The sequence below is a fragment of the Dysidea avara genome, chromosome 11 (assembly GCF_963678975.1).
Source record: "Dysidea avara chromosome 11, odDysAvar1.4, whole genome shotgun sequence".
NCBI lineage: Eukaryota > Metazoa > Porifera > Demospongiae > Dictyoceratida > Dysideidae > Dysidea > Dysidea avara.
Window position 1 is genome coordinate 22,866,636 of NC_089282.1, and position 18,775 is coordinate 22,885,410.

At 36.3% G+C, this 18,775-nt stretch overlaps 1 protein-coding gene across 3 annotated transcripts; it reads left to right on the forward strand.

Moving 5' to 3' along the window:
• Positions 1-630: 630 nt before the first annotated feature.
• Positions 631-15,106, forward strand: LOC136239006 (tyrosine-protein phosphatase corkscrew-like). 3 transcript variants are annotated; one of them, XM_066029739.1, is made up of 11 exons: positions 631-771; positions 1,686-1,808; positions 1,860-2,054; positions 2,102-2,224; positions 4,337-4,493; positions 8,600-8,648; positions 10,364-10,425; positions 10,584-10,698; positions 12,476-12,565; positions 14,145-14,284; positions 14,715-15,106. In XM_066029739.1, exons 1-11 carry the CDS (start codon positions 761-763, stop codon positions 14,925-14,927), a joined length of 1,278 nt encoding a protein of 425 aa, XP_065885811.1. In that variant the 5' UTR covers positions 631-760; the 3' UTR covers positions 14,928-15,106. The 3 variants fall into 3 exon arrangements, with proteins under 3 accessions (XP_065885811.1, XP_065885812.1, XP_065885810.1); XM_066029740.1 differs by having other exon boundaries at positions 650-771; positions 1,671-1,808; positions 4,337-4,478; XM_066029738.1 differs by having other exon boundaries at positions 652-771; positions 1,671-1,808.
• The last annotated feature ends 3,669 nt before the right edge of the window (positions 15,107-18,775 follow it).

Here is an 18,775-nt window from a genome sequence, read left to right on the forward strand (position 1 = left end):
CAGTTACAATTATCAGAGTATTGTAGCCCCGCCTACATTTGATGCACATAATTCAAACCCACAATTAAATGCAGTTAGTCCAAGGGCGGTCCCAGGAATTTTGGTGACTGGTTTCCAAACTTTACTATATGCAAATTTAAATCTTGGGGTATAGGGGCAAGATTTTCCTGAAAATTGTGTAACTTGAAATTGAATCAGTCTGGTAGCAATATTGACAGTTTAAAAATAGAGTTGTGTTAGGTATAATGAAGGCTGCTTAATTGTGCTTGCTTCTGGTACAGTATCAGGTGCAGACTAAAGAGTTAAGGAACAGAGCAAATTTCACAGTTGAAGCATACAACAGACATGGATGTTGTTCTGGGGGTCTTGGGGCATGTCCGCAGAAAGATTTTCAGATTTTAACACTCTGTTATAAGATTTTGGAATATTTTTTCCTGTGTTGGCACAGCTAAACTGATAAAGTAGCTGGCTAGCTACTTACAACTCTTAAGAGAAATACAAAATATGGCTGTTCTATTAGAGTGGTTGACTGCTCTATTAGAGTATTTCGATCTGAACTTTTATAAATCACTGTAAAATATAATTTTGATTACCTGAATACACTTGACCAGTTTCTGGAAACCTCAGAAACCCCCCTAGATCCGCCCCTGTAGTCTATATAAGCAAAAGCCGGATCGCTTCCATTCGATAGTGTAAATGAGTTTTCCTTTGTTCAGCCTTGGTGTAGTCAACCGTGGATCACAAATGACTTGACCATACGATGGATACTAGGTTAGCTTCTTGTTGAGCGTGCGTTTTAGTAGTGACGTCTAACTTTAGTCCTTTAATCATACCGGCTCTCTACAATCTATTATGGTTTTGTCTTATGATCATGTAGACTAGCTATCTTTCAAGGTAAACGTTGGGGCCTCAAAAAGTTAGTATAGTCTAGTCTCTACCCTTCCATAGGTGCGGAGTATGTCTATGACCCGATCAACATAAAATTTTGTCTACTAGGCAACACCAGTGTTGCCAGATGATTTGCTCCAAATGTTCATGTGAAAAAATAAATTTGTTCATAAAAAGTTCATAAATCCATAGTCACTTTCCGAAAACTAGCCTACACATTATAAATAGGTGGATCTCTGGGTTAGTAGGGCACTGAAGAGCAAAAAAAAAAAAAAAAAAAAAAGGTTACCACCTAAAATTGCCAAAAGTTCATAAAAAGTTCACAGATTACTCCAGGTTCATAAAAAAGTTCATAGATTATTTCAGGTTCACAAACCAGCCAAAAGTTCATAAAAAGTTCATAGATTATTTCAGGTTCACAAACAAGACAAAAAGTTCATAAATCTATGAACTTTATTCACAGCATGGCAACACTGGGCAACACGCACCGTCGGAATGGGCGTGCACAGTTCTAAGACACCATTATTTGCTGACTTGACTAGATAACTAATAACTATATAGAGGTTATTAAGGTGTATTGATGGCTTAGAATAACAATTTTGGTACAGCAGTTTAGCTAATTGGTTAATGAAAAGCTGAACCTGTGCTACTATGATGTGAACAACTCCCCGAATTCATAAACAATCTACACAATGTGCAAGCTATGTGTTGCACAGAGTACTTTGTCACACTGAGCTAGTACCACCTTTTGACTGCAGTTGTTAATCATTTTATTTTGCTAATTGTGTGTCCTCTAGATGTTACCATCCTTGTGTTAGTGGTGCAGAGGCTGAACAGCAGCTTAAAGCTTGTAAGGAACATGGCAGCTTCTTGTTTAGGAACAGTAGGGAAGATGCTAACACATATACATTATCAATTTTGTGAGTCAACGTATCATATGTGGCCTAGCTTGAAATTGGCAGTCTTTTCAGAAATGATAATGAAGTGATACATTTAAGAATGAAACGTGATGGACGTCAATTCAGCTTGTGTGATGGAGAACCCTTTGAATCACCATATGATGTTTTACATTATCATTTTAGTAACCATGGCACCTTGAGAGATAAAAGTGGTAGAGTTTATTACTTGGGAAAACCCCTTATTAGGGAAGTACTTTTTAGTGCCAGGTATTGTGTGTGTTTGGTGTTATTTGTACTAATGTATTAGAGCACAGGTGGTACCATGCTGATATCGGATCTGATGGGGTTGAAGCACTATTGAAGAGAAGAGGACAAGATGGAAGTTTTCTAGTTAGAGGGTCTTACTCCACTCCTGGTGATTATTCATTGTGTGTGAGGTGAGCAGATATACATGTTTACTCATATTGAAATAAATAACTATTTTGAATAATGATACAAAGGGTCTTTTTGTATAATCCTTGTGACTTTCATTGTGCAGTATAACTTCTATGGTTTCTATCCTTGGGGCAAATAAACAAGTTCGTCAATTTGCATCCTTCTTCAGATTGAATTCTAAAGTTCTCTCAGAAGTTTAACTTTTATTTGCTAACATTGTCCACCGCCATCCTACATGGTGACCATGGAATGTTGTTAGTACAGTCGTAAACAAGTTATCTATCTAAACTCCTATGCCACTAAATAATGTCCTATTTACCAAATAAAGCATTGTTGTTAAACATGACTCATTGATTATGTATAATATAATAAAAGGGTATTACCTGGTGTATCATTTTAGTGTCCTCTCCTACTCACTTGTGTGGTACATGATATTGCATAACACACACACACAAACACACACACACATACACACACAGATATCACAGTCACAAAACTTGAGGTAACATCAAAGTGCACATGTAGCACTAAAATTCTATTAGGACAATGTCTACATGCTAATTGTATTCATAACCACTAAACCACATGTAGTCTTTCTTGGAAACACTGTAATTACCACAACAGATATAGTTTTAATATATGAGTACTTTGAGACTACAATATAGGGATCTCAAGATGCTGCAGTCAGGTTGTACTAGAAAACTCATCCCACAAACCAAAATGTCCCAACTGCTACATATGAGAATTTTATATGTGTGTGTGTGTGTGTGTGTGTGTGTGTGTGTGTGTGCGTGTGTGTGTGTGTGTGCGTGCGTGCGTGCGTGTGTATCTGTGTCTGTATGTGTGTGTGTGTGTGTGTGTGTGTGTGTGTGTGTGTGTGTGTGTGTGTGTGTGTGTGTGTGTGTGTGTGTATCCCAGTGAAGCATGGCATAAAATAGTTTGCATGCAATGGCAATACTTGTCTAAGGTAATTGATATCAATTCACAGGAAGGTGTCAAAAGCAAACAGCATAGAAGCCACCAATTACATTATAGATGTTTAAAACCTTAGTAGGACATAATTAAGCCTTAGTGACTATAGGAATTGCTCTACAGAAATATTAACGTAGGGCATATTGGTAATACGTCTGAGATGTAGTTATAAAATGCTGCAAAATTTCGTTTCTTTCATTAATACTATGCATCAGTCTCTCATAAACTGCTGCTTATTTTTTGTTTTTGTGTACATTGTATTACTGAGATTCACTGTATGCACAAGGGAGGCACACACGTACATTTGCGTAACATTCTCACATGCATTCCTAACTCATGGCTACACCCTTGTGTCGTTACTATAGGGATCACCATTGATACTTATCCAGGTCAGACTAGATTTGAACTGAAGCATGTGCTAAAACTTTCACTTCGGACACTATTAATTTGTTGAGTGGTATAATTGCAAGAGGAAAAGTTAAGTGTGTTCATTTGGGTTGTATTTGCCAAAGACCAACTTTCTTCATTAATGTTCACATACACAAAAGTGGACATGGCTCTTATTAAATGACTTGTAGCATTTTTCTTGCTGTTTCAATGTTTTCCCTAATGAGTGATCATTGAAAGTAGTAAGCATTGTATGCAGTGATCTGTATACATTTAAGTTGCATGTGTTGTACAGGTACCAAAAGATTGAAATACTCTAATAGAGCAGTCATGTAACTTGATTCAAAACTGTTCCCATACTCTACTTCCTTTCTTCTTCAGAATGTGCTTTCTAGCAATGCTCTGTTTCTGAGGATTACACTTCCAATCGTCACTATCAAGCAAGTCATTACAATCAATGCACATGATGCTACATGCAATCCAGGATATTTTTGCAAACTAGGTAAGACCCTATTGACTCAGACAAAATGTGACCCAGATGACCCAGTTGACTTGGATGATCCGACCTTTTTCAACCCTAGTCATTAAATTTGTTGCAAGATAAGATCAATGAAAACCATGCAAGCATGTAAGGAGTTTCCAATCAAATCTTTTATACTAAACAGAAGAGCTTCCACTATGCGTGTGTATGATATTTAATTGTTAACAATATAAGAAGACAAGATGTCTAGTTTTTGTTATTATTGTTTTCATAGATTGAAGGATGAAGTAGTCAATGTGAAGATATATGGCAGGGGAGAGAAATTTGACCTCGGAGCTGGCACTCAGTTTGGCAGTATCGAAGATCTCATTAAGTACTACAAGAAAAATCCATTCAACATTGCTGGAGGAAAGCAGGTGCACCTCTGTCAGGTAAATATTTGTGTTGCTGTACATTGATGCTAATGTACAATTGCTATGCACAGTATTGTATATGACATACACAGGACCAGAAGTGTATAAATCATGTAATTTAATTCTAAAAATATATTGTACATGAATCGAAGTTATCATCAAAAAGCAAAATATATAATTACCACTGCATATCCAGTGTTTTCACAATTGTACTTTTGTACATTAAACAGACTTCATTGCTATTGCATGAGAAAATTATTATTTTGTATTGATTGAAATTCACATGGCTACTGAATTCAAAAGATGTTGTTATCAAAACACACGGTAGAGTCTTGTGTGTCCAAGAAAACTGGTACACCACACTGTGCGTATATTGACAGGAAGAAAATGCAATTTTCATGCGTGCATAGCTCCATGGTCCCTTCTCTAAAGCACACCGTTATTTAATTATAGTTGTCTTCCAGGTAGGGTAGGCCACACAGCAAATTTTATTGGATTTGCTTCAACCATTCTTGGTACTAATTTTTTTATTCCTAAGTGTCTATAAGGTTTTTCTTCTTTTTCGCACAATTTTTTTTGCAAAGATTTGTTTAAACTGAAACATAACTTAATTACTTTGAAATTTTACACAGGTAAATTACTAGGTTTGTTATGAATTTGATGAGTATCCATGGAATTATGAATGTATATTTGCATAATAGCAATCAAACTTTTGTCATGGTTACAGTGTAAATGAGATAACTCAAAAGTTGATGCATTCATAGGTAAATCATCGTAGCAGTACCTTTTGATGGTTTGAAAAGCAAAGGAGTAACAACTACAGCATTACAAGGCAAAACTGAACATAAAATTGCAGGATCTAAATACTGTAATAGAGCAGTCACTGTAAAAGTATATGAAAGATATCAGTAAGAATCCTTAACCACTGAGCCATTTCTATCACAACTGTTCATCTTGCTTAATTTATAGCTTAATAGTAAAAGACTTGCCAATAGAAATTCTAGATTGTCCTTGATCAGTCTATGCAAAAGCCCTCAAAAAAGTGTACGTTCTTTTAGAGTATTACAGTTAACAAATAGTCAAATAAAACAATATAATTGTAGCTTCTACTTCAATAGTCATCACTGTGTAGAAGAAATGTGGATAAAAACAAACCCAGCCACAGGCTGGCATTGGAGCCCCATAAATATAAAAGAAGTGAAAAATCCACACAAAAACAGCCAAGTTGTAAAAGGGTACAGCCTTTGAAATTTGAAAGCATGTGTGAAAAAGTTCTGAAGGCCATATCCTTTTTTCACAACTTGATTGTTTTGTGTATCTATAAATTTAGTTGTACCTCTGCATTGATTAGTGTAATAATTACTCTTTACTAGTGCTCTCATACCTTTAGTAATAATCTCCATCTCGAGTTAAAGAAGACGTTGTCCTGGTAAACTAAAACAGCTGTCACATAATCGAAATTCCAGATATATATTAGTTAGTAAATTGACCATGTAGCACAAGGTGTGACATTGCTGTGCTATAAGGACTTGAGTGAAAGAAGGTCTTGCATAGAAGAAGCAAGTAGCAATGTGTTTTGATTGTTTTATAGAACTATAATGTAAAGTAGCTATGGTAGTGGCAGGTTTAAAATATTAGTAGCGCACCCTCGAGTAATACTGCAGTGCGGCACTATTCGAAGGGATTATTTTGGGGTAAAAAAAATAATAGTACCCCTGGGGCACAAATCGAGTAAATACGGTACGTAGCTTGGGAAGGTCAAAACTACGAGTTTGAAATTAGCATCATAAATGCAGCCAACCACAGTGTTTATCTCACTTTAATAATTCATAGCAAGCTAGCTATTGACACAGCCATGATTTTGAGCTCCAAGTTTCATGACTGTATCTGTAACACAAGCACATCATCATGGGTAGTGGTGGGGGTGATGGGTGGGCAATTGCTATATGAACAGAAAATGGCCGAGTAAGTCATATGGCATCTCCAACTTTAATATTGGGCTCCCAATACCACTCATGCCACTGAGAAAGAGAGAAAAACATCTAGACAACTGTCCAAGGCTGTCTATGTCTCTAGCCCCATGTTTCAGCTGGCCAGTGGCATTACAAGGTGCCAAAGCATTCCTAGTGGCTGACATATGTCTCCACTCGTGAAAAGCAGCCAGAGCAAATCAGTGGTATGACTGTGGTGCAAATGTGTAGTGCATTGGTGTGGCTATCCATTCATGGTGAACAATGAACTTCACTCTGTGTGTGTTCGTGCGCGCGCGTGCGTGCGTGTGTGTAGATCAATGATTATCGGTTATTCAGAAATAGGTAGTTCTGTTACCAGGATAGAATTGACATAATGACAATACCGTATGCTCCACTAATTAAGTCACAAGCGCTTATTGCCTGTTAAGTACATGTAGTATACTTGTGCTAGACATCTGCTTGTTAAGCGCATATAGTTGAAATTGCTGCTACAACCTTGTGCTATTAGAATTGCAGCAGAAGATCATTAGAACACACCAGAAGATCGTTAGAACACACCAGAAGATCATTAGAACACACCAGAAGATCGTTAGAACACACCAGAAGTTCTAAATGCCTTGCCAGGCATGTGTCTCGCAAATACTACTTCCTGTAATAATGATAGCTCCACCCAACTCTCAGGATTGCTGTTTCCACAGCTATTTGACTGAATAATGGTATCCATATCTCTTGAAAAACCGTGGTGAGTACAAATAATGCTCCTAGCAGAAACTCCTTACTTTCTCTTAGCTTATAACAAGCATAGTAAATAATTCCTCAGAAAATTATAAGCGCATGCACCTAATATGGTAATGTGTGTTGCAAAGTAAGCAGCATGCTACTTAGGCAACATAAATTACAAAGTTTGGCCAGTATAGTCAATTAATAACAGTCGTTCTAATGTGTATGAGCTCCTAATATAGTGAGGGCAACAGTTGGTGGCTGCTTTAGTGTGTATGTTTTGTTTGAGCATCTTTTGTAATACAGTGTAAACTCGTTAATAGGGCCACCTATGGGATCCATGATAAGTGGCCCTATTACTGAGGTGGCCCTATTACCGAAGACTTATTAGTGTGGTCATAAAACAAAGTGGCCTTATTGTCAAGGTTTGAACAAACCTATTACGAGGTTTTCAACAAACCAGCCACTGCCTAGCTGTAACAGCAATGTTTACAATTTATCTAAACACATCATGTAGATTTTATCACACAGAAAAGTAGGAATATACACTGTACCAATTATTTCAGCATTACTTGAGACATAATGGTTAGAATAGTATACTGCCAGAATAATGGGTACAGGTTTCAGTAGTGAAAATATGCATGCACTTAAGAGCAGCAACTTCTGCAGTGATACCTTGACTGCCTCCTCACATTTGGCCTCTTTACTGAGGGAACATTGTATTAGTTTTACTAGTTTGGTCCTGTAGTATGTGGCCACTGGCCTTAATAATGAGGTGGCCCTATTAATGAAAATTTAATACATGTAATATAATGAAAATTAGACTCTATTTAGGCTGTTTTGGGTGGGTAATAAATATCATATACTCCACCTTGTTTTCTAATATACTCCACGCCTTCTGGCACAATATAACATATGCTCAAAATCTAGGTTTGTCCAATCGCTATATGCATTGTTCACGTGCAATGATTTAACGAGTGCGATTATTTTGTCACATGAGGATGTATAGTTGCCATGGCGCTAGTATTATCGCAAGAAAAACCAACCGCTTTTGCCGAGCCTACAGCAGAAACAGCCATGGATGAGTTAAGTAATCTGAGTGTAATGTGAAATAGAATCTAAAGCAGTTATACGGGCACAATGTGGAGTCTATGAAATTTATAAACCCGAAGGCCCTTATAGCGCCCTCGCTTCGCTCATGCGCTACAGCCCGGGCCTTCGGGTTTATAAATTTCATAGACCCCACATTGTGCCCGTATAACTATTATATATGTTTGGACTTGCTGGACCTGGCCACTATAATGAGGTGGCCTCATTACTGAGGTGACCACTAAGTGAGGTTTCACTGTAGTGCAAAAGTTTCTTTTACGTATTCAATCATTTTTATGTAGGTTGAACCTTGTATTTATGAATGTTCTATATGTCTTGTAGGCAATTGAGTGTACTGCTGGCTCTACATCAAGACAAACTAATTCTACTGGTAAGAATTTACTGCTTTGCATTGTTAAGTATGCATGCAGTTGTTGTTTGTAGATCAGTTAATTACAAAGCAGACAACAAATTTACCTTTAAAAATTAGCCACCCTCAATTAGTGTTCACACTGTCTAGGAATTTTACTAGCTTGTACGGAAGGGTTACTGTAATGAATAATTTAAAAAGTGTGAATGCAAGAGAGTTTAGCACCCACATAGTTCATTGCAATTTATACTAGCTAAAGCAAGAAATATATTTGAGCTTCAGGCAATTATCTTCCTTGTTTTAGCAAATACGTTGTAAAGTTATTAATTGTGACCCAGTCTGGGAAAACCAGTCTTATCACCCATGTCAGCAGATTCAATTTTTCACCCAGGACACAAAGCTACTGAATAAACTATCAAATTCCGCAATCAAAATCAGCTGGACTTGAGTGGTCTGGTTTTGCTGGCTGCTTTTCCCAAGCCCAGTGGCGATCCGTATGTGCAGTGTAGGGCCTTACTGGAGCTCTGGTCAACCTGGGGATGACTGTATGTGGCTGTACAGCTCTGTGGTGTTGAATAAGTACCTCTGCTGTGAATTTCCTTTCATTTTAGCCAGTTTTGAGACCTGACTGCCCCAAAACCTGGCCTAATTCATCCCTACGCCTTCCTTTTCAATTTTTGAACACCATCGTGTCTGCCTTCCAGGCCCCCCTCCTCCCACCCCTTTTGGAGCTTGTCTGATACAGTCAACCTCGGTTTTAAAACTATCTAAAATGGCAGGAAACTTAGTTGTTGGCTACTTGCACAGTGGATGCTCTGGAAGGTAAGGAATTGGCATAAAACATGTGAAAATTTGCTACACATAGCTTCAACCATTGGCAAGCTACAACACACTAAATACTTAAAACTGGCATTTCTCGATACTTGATAAGACCGGTTTTCCCAGATTGGGTCACAATTTTCCTTACACTTGTTTGTTAGCTCTCGTATTGATAATAGTAGTGAACTTCTGTAACGCTGGAAAGAATGCATGGCAAAAACATGTGCCCCTATGCTAACTACTTGATTGTGGGCAATTCCCAATTTGTTCTTATGTGATAGACAACACAATAAGCCATTATCATGTAACACACAAATCAAAGTATTGCGCTGCAAGCAAAAAGAAATGGGACATAAAGGAAGACAAAAGTAAGTCCGTTGTATGAACAGTGGTAAATACGTAGGCCAGCATGCATAATATCAAGCATACAAGGCTAGCAAAAGTATCAAACATTATGCTAGCATAATCTGGAGATTTTTAAGTGTAATGCACTTGCCATAATACAGCAATACATGAACACGCTGCACAATATTACTGCATTTCAGTCAAAAATTTGTAATTTATTATTTTTACTGTTTCTTGTCTAATTATTCACACTTGCAGAAATGAAATCAAGATACTCTAATTAAGCAGTCACTTACTCTAATACAGCAGTCCGAAAATACTGTAATAAAATTGTCAGCTCTCTAGCATAGTATAATAGGCTTGGTTTTTTGGACACTGCTCAAAAGCATAGTAGCTACTTTCAAAGCATCATTGGCAAGACTGTTCTTGGAAGTCATAGCTGCTTTCCTGGTGGTAACAAGGAGACATGTACTGTATGTTGTGTTTAAACCATTTAACTATCATCAGCAATATATAGCTAGAGAAATTTTAGTGTGTAATATCATAAGGTATAAATATGTTCTTTTTAACAGATGGAGCTGCTATGAGTTGTTATAGGACTATACAGAGATATGTTGTACCAATGTTACCACAGGTATATGACATATGTATGATGTCTTCATATGTAGACTGTACTTATTTGAATACAATTTATATATTTCTGTGCACTGAACATTTTATTTGTTATATATTTTGTTTGTGTATACATGTACAGCTTCTCGACAATATAGTAATGTTGTTAAATTTGTTCAGCTTGAATTAGATGGAAGGCAATTGCAATCAGGAACTTGTCAAGAGTATAGTACATCTGGTCCCGGTTCATGGGAATGCAAGGGTATTGTTACACTGGATGTGGTGCATAGTTCAGGTATAACAAATATGTCATTATATACTACTTATTGTTGTCTCAATTCCACAGAATTCATATGTGTCACTGTTTCTTTGCTGCAAAAAAAAACTCTGGTATCTGTTTGCTATGAAACATTACATATGTATGTTGCATTCTAAGTTGCAGTAAAACTTTGACACTTCTGTAATCCAGAATACCTCTATAGGTTTATTGGACACTTCTGACATTATAGAGGATTCGATGTATTTATATTTCAGTTGTGTTAGGAATGAAAATGGAGGTGCACAATATGTGATGATGTATTCACATACATCTCGATATTAATTGCACATCTGAACATGCTTCCATCTGTCAATTGTGACCATCTCAGCAAAAACCTGACTTGTTTGCACAATTAAAAAAAATTTTTTTATTCGCTCAGCAATATCTGCAGTGTCCAAGGAATGGACCACCAAAGTTTCAGCCTTCTGTGATGTGTAATTTTGGAATTATAGTGCTAGACATTAGGAGGAGCAAGATAATCGATTTGTACAGCGACTATTCTGAAAATATACTACAGGCGCTTACATTTGCAGCCATAATTTCTGTTTGGATTAGTCTACAAAGTTGCAATGTGGCTTAAAATGCTCACCATGGATCAGCACATCAGCCAAAGTATAGTATTATTGTATTAGCCCTGTAGATACTTGTGCATATGGATATAAAGGCGGTTTGATAGAAGAAATGGTGACGATCTTGTTTACGTTTACCGCATCGTGAACAAACGCATGTGACACTCATCCCATTGGAACTAGAGAAACAAAACAAAGATTTTCGAACTCTCAATGAACAGGCAAATAAGATGGTATATAGTTTTAATTGATTTGAGTCTTCCTTCTTCGAGTACTGGCCCGATAAAAACTTGTATAGTTTTTCTTTGTAGCATGCATAATTTTACGAATTATTTTAAAATTTTGATTTTCTGAATACGCATGCTTGTGCGAACAAGTCGGGTTTTTGCTAAGATGGTCACAAATTAGTAATAAGCCATTTGGCCATTCTGCTTGCTTTCAACTATGTTCCTCCTATTGCTAATGAAAAACAGTACAAGAAGCACTTCTGCAATCAATTTAGTTGCTATGGAAATTGTGGATGATTGTCATAATAGCGGCTGCAAGCAGCATAATTTGGAGGATGGTAAGTAAGCACACACATTGAGCATAATGCCAGCTTACTAGACACAGTTTTTGTGGATATGGTTATTAGAGGAGCTGAAACTCTTCACAGCTTCCATAATGCAGGTTGGGGTAGTCTAACAAAACAGATTTAGAGTGATTGGATTTAGATATTGTACCGTACGCAAGGAAATTTTGACATAAGAAAAATTTGATGAATTCACACTTTAGCAGATTTGATGAATAAAACGTTGACGAAAATCAAGAAATTGCAGGCAAAACCAGTACTTTTAAAGGCGCTTATAAACATTTGACGAATTTAAATTTGATGAATTAAACCGATTCGTCAAATTCGTCAAATTTTTTTGACATCAAAATTTCCTTGCGTACAGTAATAGAGTGGTCATAATAAAACACAACTGAGCATAATTTTTGAAGCACTGTTCAAAACCATAATAGGCTAATTTCAAAAGCATACTATAGGCTGAAGTCTACATGGCGCACCTGTGTTGAGGATGGACATGGACGATGTAATTAAAAAAATGATTAACTACTATTAAGTTACCAGATAAACAATGCAAATAAGTAAAAAACAGTAACATGAGGACTGTATTAATTGCTGTCATTTATGTTTGATACAGATACTAAGTGTGATGGATTGATAGCAATATGTGATGGTACCAATGGTTATTCTTTGAACCTTCATGGTACTGATAAGGATGATATAAAAGGTTAGTTGAAGTTTTCTCAGCATTCACATGCATGCACCATTCACAAATGCAAAACTGTTATTTATGCAACATCATGTCCACGTGTGTGTATAGAGTGCAACCCCTCTTAAAGAACACTCTTGGACTCTTTTATAAAGCTTTTTAAAGCTAAACTATTAGTAGCTTGTGCACCCCCTTAACTGAGAACACCTCTTTACAAAAGACAAAAAATAAATTCTGTATAATGGTGTCTGTCTTAGGGGGTTCCACTATAGATCAATTAGATATTAATGCTGTCTTACCAGAAGAGTTGTTTTCCTCTTCTATAGTTAAGTGATGGGCAAGTCAAGTTGGAAAATTAATAGTAATGTAATGCTTACCAATATGGTCGACTTGTTGAATATTTGATGGCTCTGCCTTAAATTTCGTCCTTTGTATATTTGTATACAATAATTCTCACTAGTCTTTCTACGTACTAGCTCTCATTATACCCTTCATCTTATGGGCACTCACTGAAAAGCCTTCATTACTAACTACATTTTGTACTATCTGTGTTATGTTGTTAAAGATTCTAGTGTGGTTTATTGTCACCTCTTTACAAACACCAGAACATCATTATTTACAGGTATACTTCTATCTCACCTTATTACCTGACAAGTGTAAAGCACTCACTAGCATACTGCTTCACTTACCCATACATATACCTTGCATATATATGCATTACACATAATGTGACCCACTAAGCAAAAACCCGACTTGTTTGCATTTTCATTTTTATGACTTTGTTGTCTAGAGGAAAAAAACAATGGGCTGTTAAAGTTTCAGCTTTATCTGGTAAGAACTTTCAGAGTTATAGTGATAGACAACAAGAAGAGCAAAACAATCGATTTGTACAGTGCCTATGTAGGAAAAAAATTACAGGCACTCATTTAATCGATCATAAGTCTTGAGTCCAATGGACCATGGAGTTGGGACTTGTGTCATTCTATTCACCGTGAACTGGGGCATTCATCACAGTATAATTTTTGGCCTAAATATAATCATGCTATCAAGCAAGAATTTCTGTACCATGAAGCAAACATGAAGTACATGTGTTTGTTTACTTTTCGGTAATATTGTCGCTGTTTCTAAGCTTGAACAGCCAAACAAAACCAAACAATTTTTACTCTTCATGAAGAGGTGAATCCATTGGTATATTAGATATTTCAATTCATGTCTTTCTTTACTGTTTACTGAAGCAATTAAAACGTACATAAAATTATTTATGTAGCATGCATTTTTACCCAATGTATTTCAATAGCATTTATCTCAAAGACAGAATTATGCAAACAAGTCAGATTTTTGCTCAGCGGGTCACATATGTAAAATAAACATGTGCAATGTTACAAGGGGTTTGATGCTTACAAAATCCATTGCTAGCTATAGATTTGTGCTGTTTCCAGGATTTCTGTTACAGCAATCCATGCACATTAAGATATTTATAATAGCAGGTTAATATGGCTTTCATTATCAACAATGCTAAATATTTTGCTCTCTGAAATTATAAATCCCTTGTTATTTTCTTGCATGATGCAATCCAATTACTGACTTACCATTACAGCCTGGTTCACCTTGTCAACTAAGATAGTGTTTTCCCCCAGTCAGAGTCACCCAACATACACTGTATCACGTCTGGAGAGCAATTGCCACCCTGGCAATTATTTATGTTGGACACCAGATCACAAAAGAATTGCATTTACAGTGAGTTGCATTATAGGACTGCAGTTGTTTTTAATAATTTAGTTTGCTTTCTCATATTGTGTTTGATAACATGCATATATGCTAGCAAATTGAAGTACTGTAGTGTGTTGTATCTTGCTACATATTTAATCCCACTTATGCACCAACTGCTTATGGGATATGGCATATGTTTTAGATGCTGCTGATTGGCATAAAGCCAAAATACAGATGCTATATACATTCTAGCCATTTGCATGGACTGTAGAAGCCCAGCTGCTAAAAAAGACATAGACTTAGCCATTTTGATTATGGGACCCCAGATGCATAAATACTTGATATTTTCAGATACTTTTAGACAACAATAAGTTTAGTTGGAATGCAAACTATCTACATCACATACATTATTGTGTGTTGCTGCAATTGCTATGTGCACTTTTTACTATTCATGCAGACAAATTCGGAATCTCAAAATGTCAACTGGTATAAAATTAAGACGATAACAGATAATTGTGTCAGTCAAATTCTTCTACAAGCAGCTACAGAGAATTTGCCACCTGAAGAGTATACTTCCTCCTGGCATTATTTAACATTCTATGAAAATGCTCAACCTGAGCTAACACCTGCAAAAAGTTCTGCAAGTATCATAGACTTGACTAAAAAATAAATATAAAGAGTGAATGTCACAAATGACCTTTTATGGATAACAATGTCCTAGTTTGGCAATGCATATTTTTCATATTTTATATACACATTAAGTATGTATGTATTTTGTGTAATAATATAATTGACAGACTGCCTGTCTGTCTGTTACTGTATGTTTTAATTGAGCAGTTGGTTGATATTCATGGACAACAGTTTAGATCACTGCAGGATCCATGCTTAAGTAACTCCACTACTTCCAATGAGTCACTATAATTAAGTAACATTTGTAGATATCCACTAGACCGATATTCCTATGTTCATATGTTTTCAGTAGATATTCCATCAAATAAAAAAAAATTTAAATATAATTCTTACATTTCTTTTTTAGATATCTACTGGTATGCATGCATGTTCAGGCATCATTATAACACGCAAGTTCAAACAATACTACGCAAGGTACTACCAATAATTGAATTGTCATGAAGTTAATGTGAGGCTGGTTTGTGGTCAACATTTTTTGATGGGAAAAGAAACATCATTATCCCCATACTGTATGATGATGCACTGCATTTGACATTGTATGTAGTAATGATCAATAATGCCTGATCATTTTAATGAAGAAATTTGTTGTGGCAAAATATGCATAATGTATATAGCTGTGTATAATCATAGACCCCAATACTGAATAGCATTGGAGCTCCTCATTTATAGATTTTGGTCCATTTTCAATTGGTACAGGAAATATTTTTGGACTAGCTAGTTGTTTCAATACTGGCTAAATATGGAGTTAGTAGTGTAAGCAACCATTATCAATCATACCTCGTACCTTAACTTCTAACTCAGTGAAGGAATGTCCTACAATCTTCCAATTTTCACCATCCGCTCCTGCTTCTGGTCCCATTTCCATAAACCAATTTGTTTTAACACTGCGCGGTATACTGAGATCATATAAAAGCTGATTGATCAACCACTGTTACTTATTCTTGACTGTACGTACATTTTCCATAGATGAATATCGACCAGTTGCTAAATACCACTACACCTGAAAACTCTGCCACATCCTAACATGTATGATGCAATTCAGCATGTAACATTGTACACACCCACGAAGTTACAGATTAATTGCGTTATTGGAACATGAGTTATGAGCGAAGCCAGTGTAATAACACATAAAATATCACCTTTTTCAACAATAAAACATTAAAAACTACTACAAGTCTTTAGACTGGTCTTCGCTTGAAACCGTCTTTAAGACTGAAAAGAACAACCTGGCTGCTTTTGCTAGTCCATTACACTAGGGATACAGTTTCATTGTGTGATAATAGTCTTGGCCTTTTTTGGTGATTTATTGCTTTCTTCTCCACTCAACCATAGTGAAATCACTTTCGCATTTACAAACAAACTTGAAACAGGAAGCACTTGGTCAAGTATGTTGTAAAATCCCGCTATGATAGTTAAAAGCCTGTAAAAGAAAATGAAAACCATTATACATACCAATAAACAAGTACAAATTTATGGAGGAATTCATTATTTTTATGGAAAATGTTAGGTCGATAATACATACCGGTCGATAATCAGTCACTTACGTTATAAGTGCATAGTATTGGAGCACTATTTTTGCTGTGTGGACATCACTTGTTTTGATATTAACCGGTTAGGCATTTCAATTATAGCCATTATAATTTGCCTAGAATAGTGGTAGATAACTGACTACTCTCCCATGACCAAATGGTTATTGATCCCTCAATACTTGTGTAAACCATTTTGGAAACTTGATCTACATCATTCAGTCATTATACAATGACACATAATACTGTTGGAATCTGTGTAAGACTGGGATCTATCAGTGCAAATACTTTTAACAGGACTGGGATTTCGTATCTCTTGGATAGATAGTACAGGCCAGCTCAATCTATGGTACTGATTAGGTCAAAGAATTTCCTCCATGGGTAGGTTCTGTATCTAGTGGATGTAGTCCAAACTCATTTATGGACTCTAACAGTGACTGGTTAACATCAATATTTTTATCACACCCTGAATCAGTCAGTAACATGTAAGTGATTCCTGGTATCTCAGATCCTGAAGCTGTGTATTATGAACTTACACTAAACAACAGATACAAATCCACACAGTGTTCGCCAGATTCCAGAAAGGTTCTTCACAGATTAGATAGTCAGCTTCACTTTTTTTGACACCTTTAGCTTTCTTTTTGGTGGAGACGTCCCTGAAAGTAGCCTTTTGGCTTATAGTCGACATGGCACTCTGCTAGAAGGAAGTTTTTTACATCTGAAGATAGCCTTAAAGATCAAAGCCTCAAAGAGGGATTGAAAGCAACCATTCCCATGTTCAAAACTTTCACATCATCATAATTTTATAAACATGAGATAGAGACAGAATGGCTGTATAGGTCACCAAAGGTAAATCTGAGGTGGCTCCCTATATAAACTGAAAATAAATTGTCATATACACTACTGCCAAGTTTCATACCCTTTTAAGACTTAGAACCCTGACTAATGTTTAACTAAATTTAATATTGGCCAGTCAGCCGCCAGTGCGTGTAGGTTTTAGACATATAACATATAGGAAGTACTGACCATCATTGATGTTTACAAGTGTAAAGTGCTTTTCTTCTTTTATAATGGTCAAGTTGTGGTTCATTAAAATTGAATGCTTTAAATGATTGTAATACCCTTGGCACCAAAAACCTTATGTTGCTATATATGTAATTCGTAATTTAATTATTACTGTGATGGTAACTAGATTCACAATACATTCCTGTGGAGTTAAGTAAAGAATAGCCACCTGTCTAAAGTGGTAGGTGTTAATACTTCTTGGAAAATCTGTTTGTTAACTAATGGATCCACTTTACAATATCACAGTTGTACGTGCAATAAGCATACCAGCATATACTGTTACATAGGTGAGCACTAACATATGTATATACAGTCATATATGCATATGCTGGCATGGGTCTGCAAAATAAAGATTGTTTTGTCATTATTAGGCCTGAATTGAAAAGTATCTCAAAAAATACTGTTACAGTAAGTGTAATTTACACACTACAAGAATTTGTATAGCTGAATTTTACTTTTACATGAAGGTTGTGGCTCAGTAGCTACTCACTGGTTTAAGCATTTGAGAGCTTGTAGTCTCTCTATAACTGTGTATATGTAATATACACTACATATGTGACTGGCATATATACTGCAATGTCATGCAGGGATATAGGTGACAGATGGGTAGTAGTGGAGACAATAGTTTACCAAAATAAGATTCATTGTGTAGGGACAGATGTGAGCATGAATCTCATTACTGCTGCATTACAATATTTATTTTATGCCATGATCAAGAAAAAAGTTTTATTCATACAGCCACACACAAAGGAACTAAATTTCTGTACAAAGGCAAAGTGTCTATATTATAAAATCATCAGTTTAAGATTCATCATCACTCTGGTCACTTAGTCTATCTATTCCATGTACAAACATATGGGTCATACCAGCACCGATTAATGGAGCAGCTATTGTTCCAATTGCTGCACCACCAACTGTACCTGCTGTCCCAGCTGCTACTGCTGCTACTTTTCCACTTGATTCATTCGCAGCTATGCCAGCAGCAGCACCTAAGCCCATGGTTGTTATTAATGGTGAGCCAGCAGTTGCAGCAACCCACACAGCTGGTGAAAGTGCTGCTTTCAAAGCTTTATGAAATCTGGTATTAGCCATAATTTCTTCATTCCATTCACTAATTTGATTACCATTACAAGCTCTTACTTGAAAGAAGTAGTCTGTTCTTTGCTTGAGGTTTGTGAAAGTGTACGACAACTTCTTAGCAGGCACTTCAATTGGTTCTCCATACCCAGATTTCTTA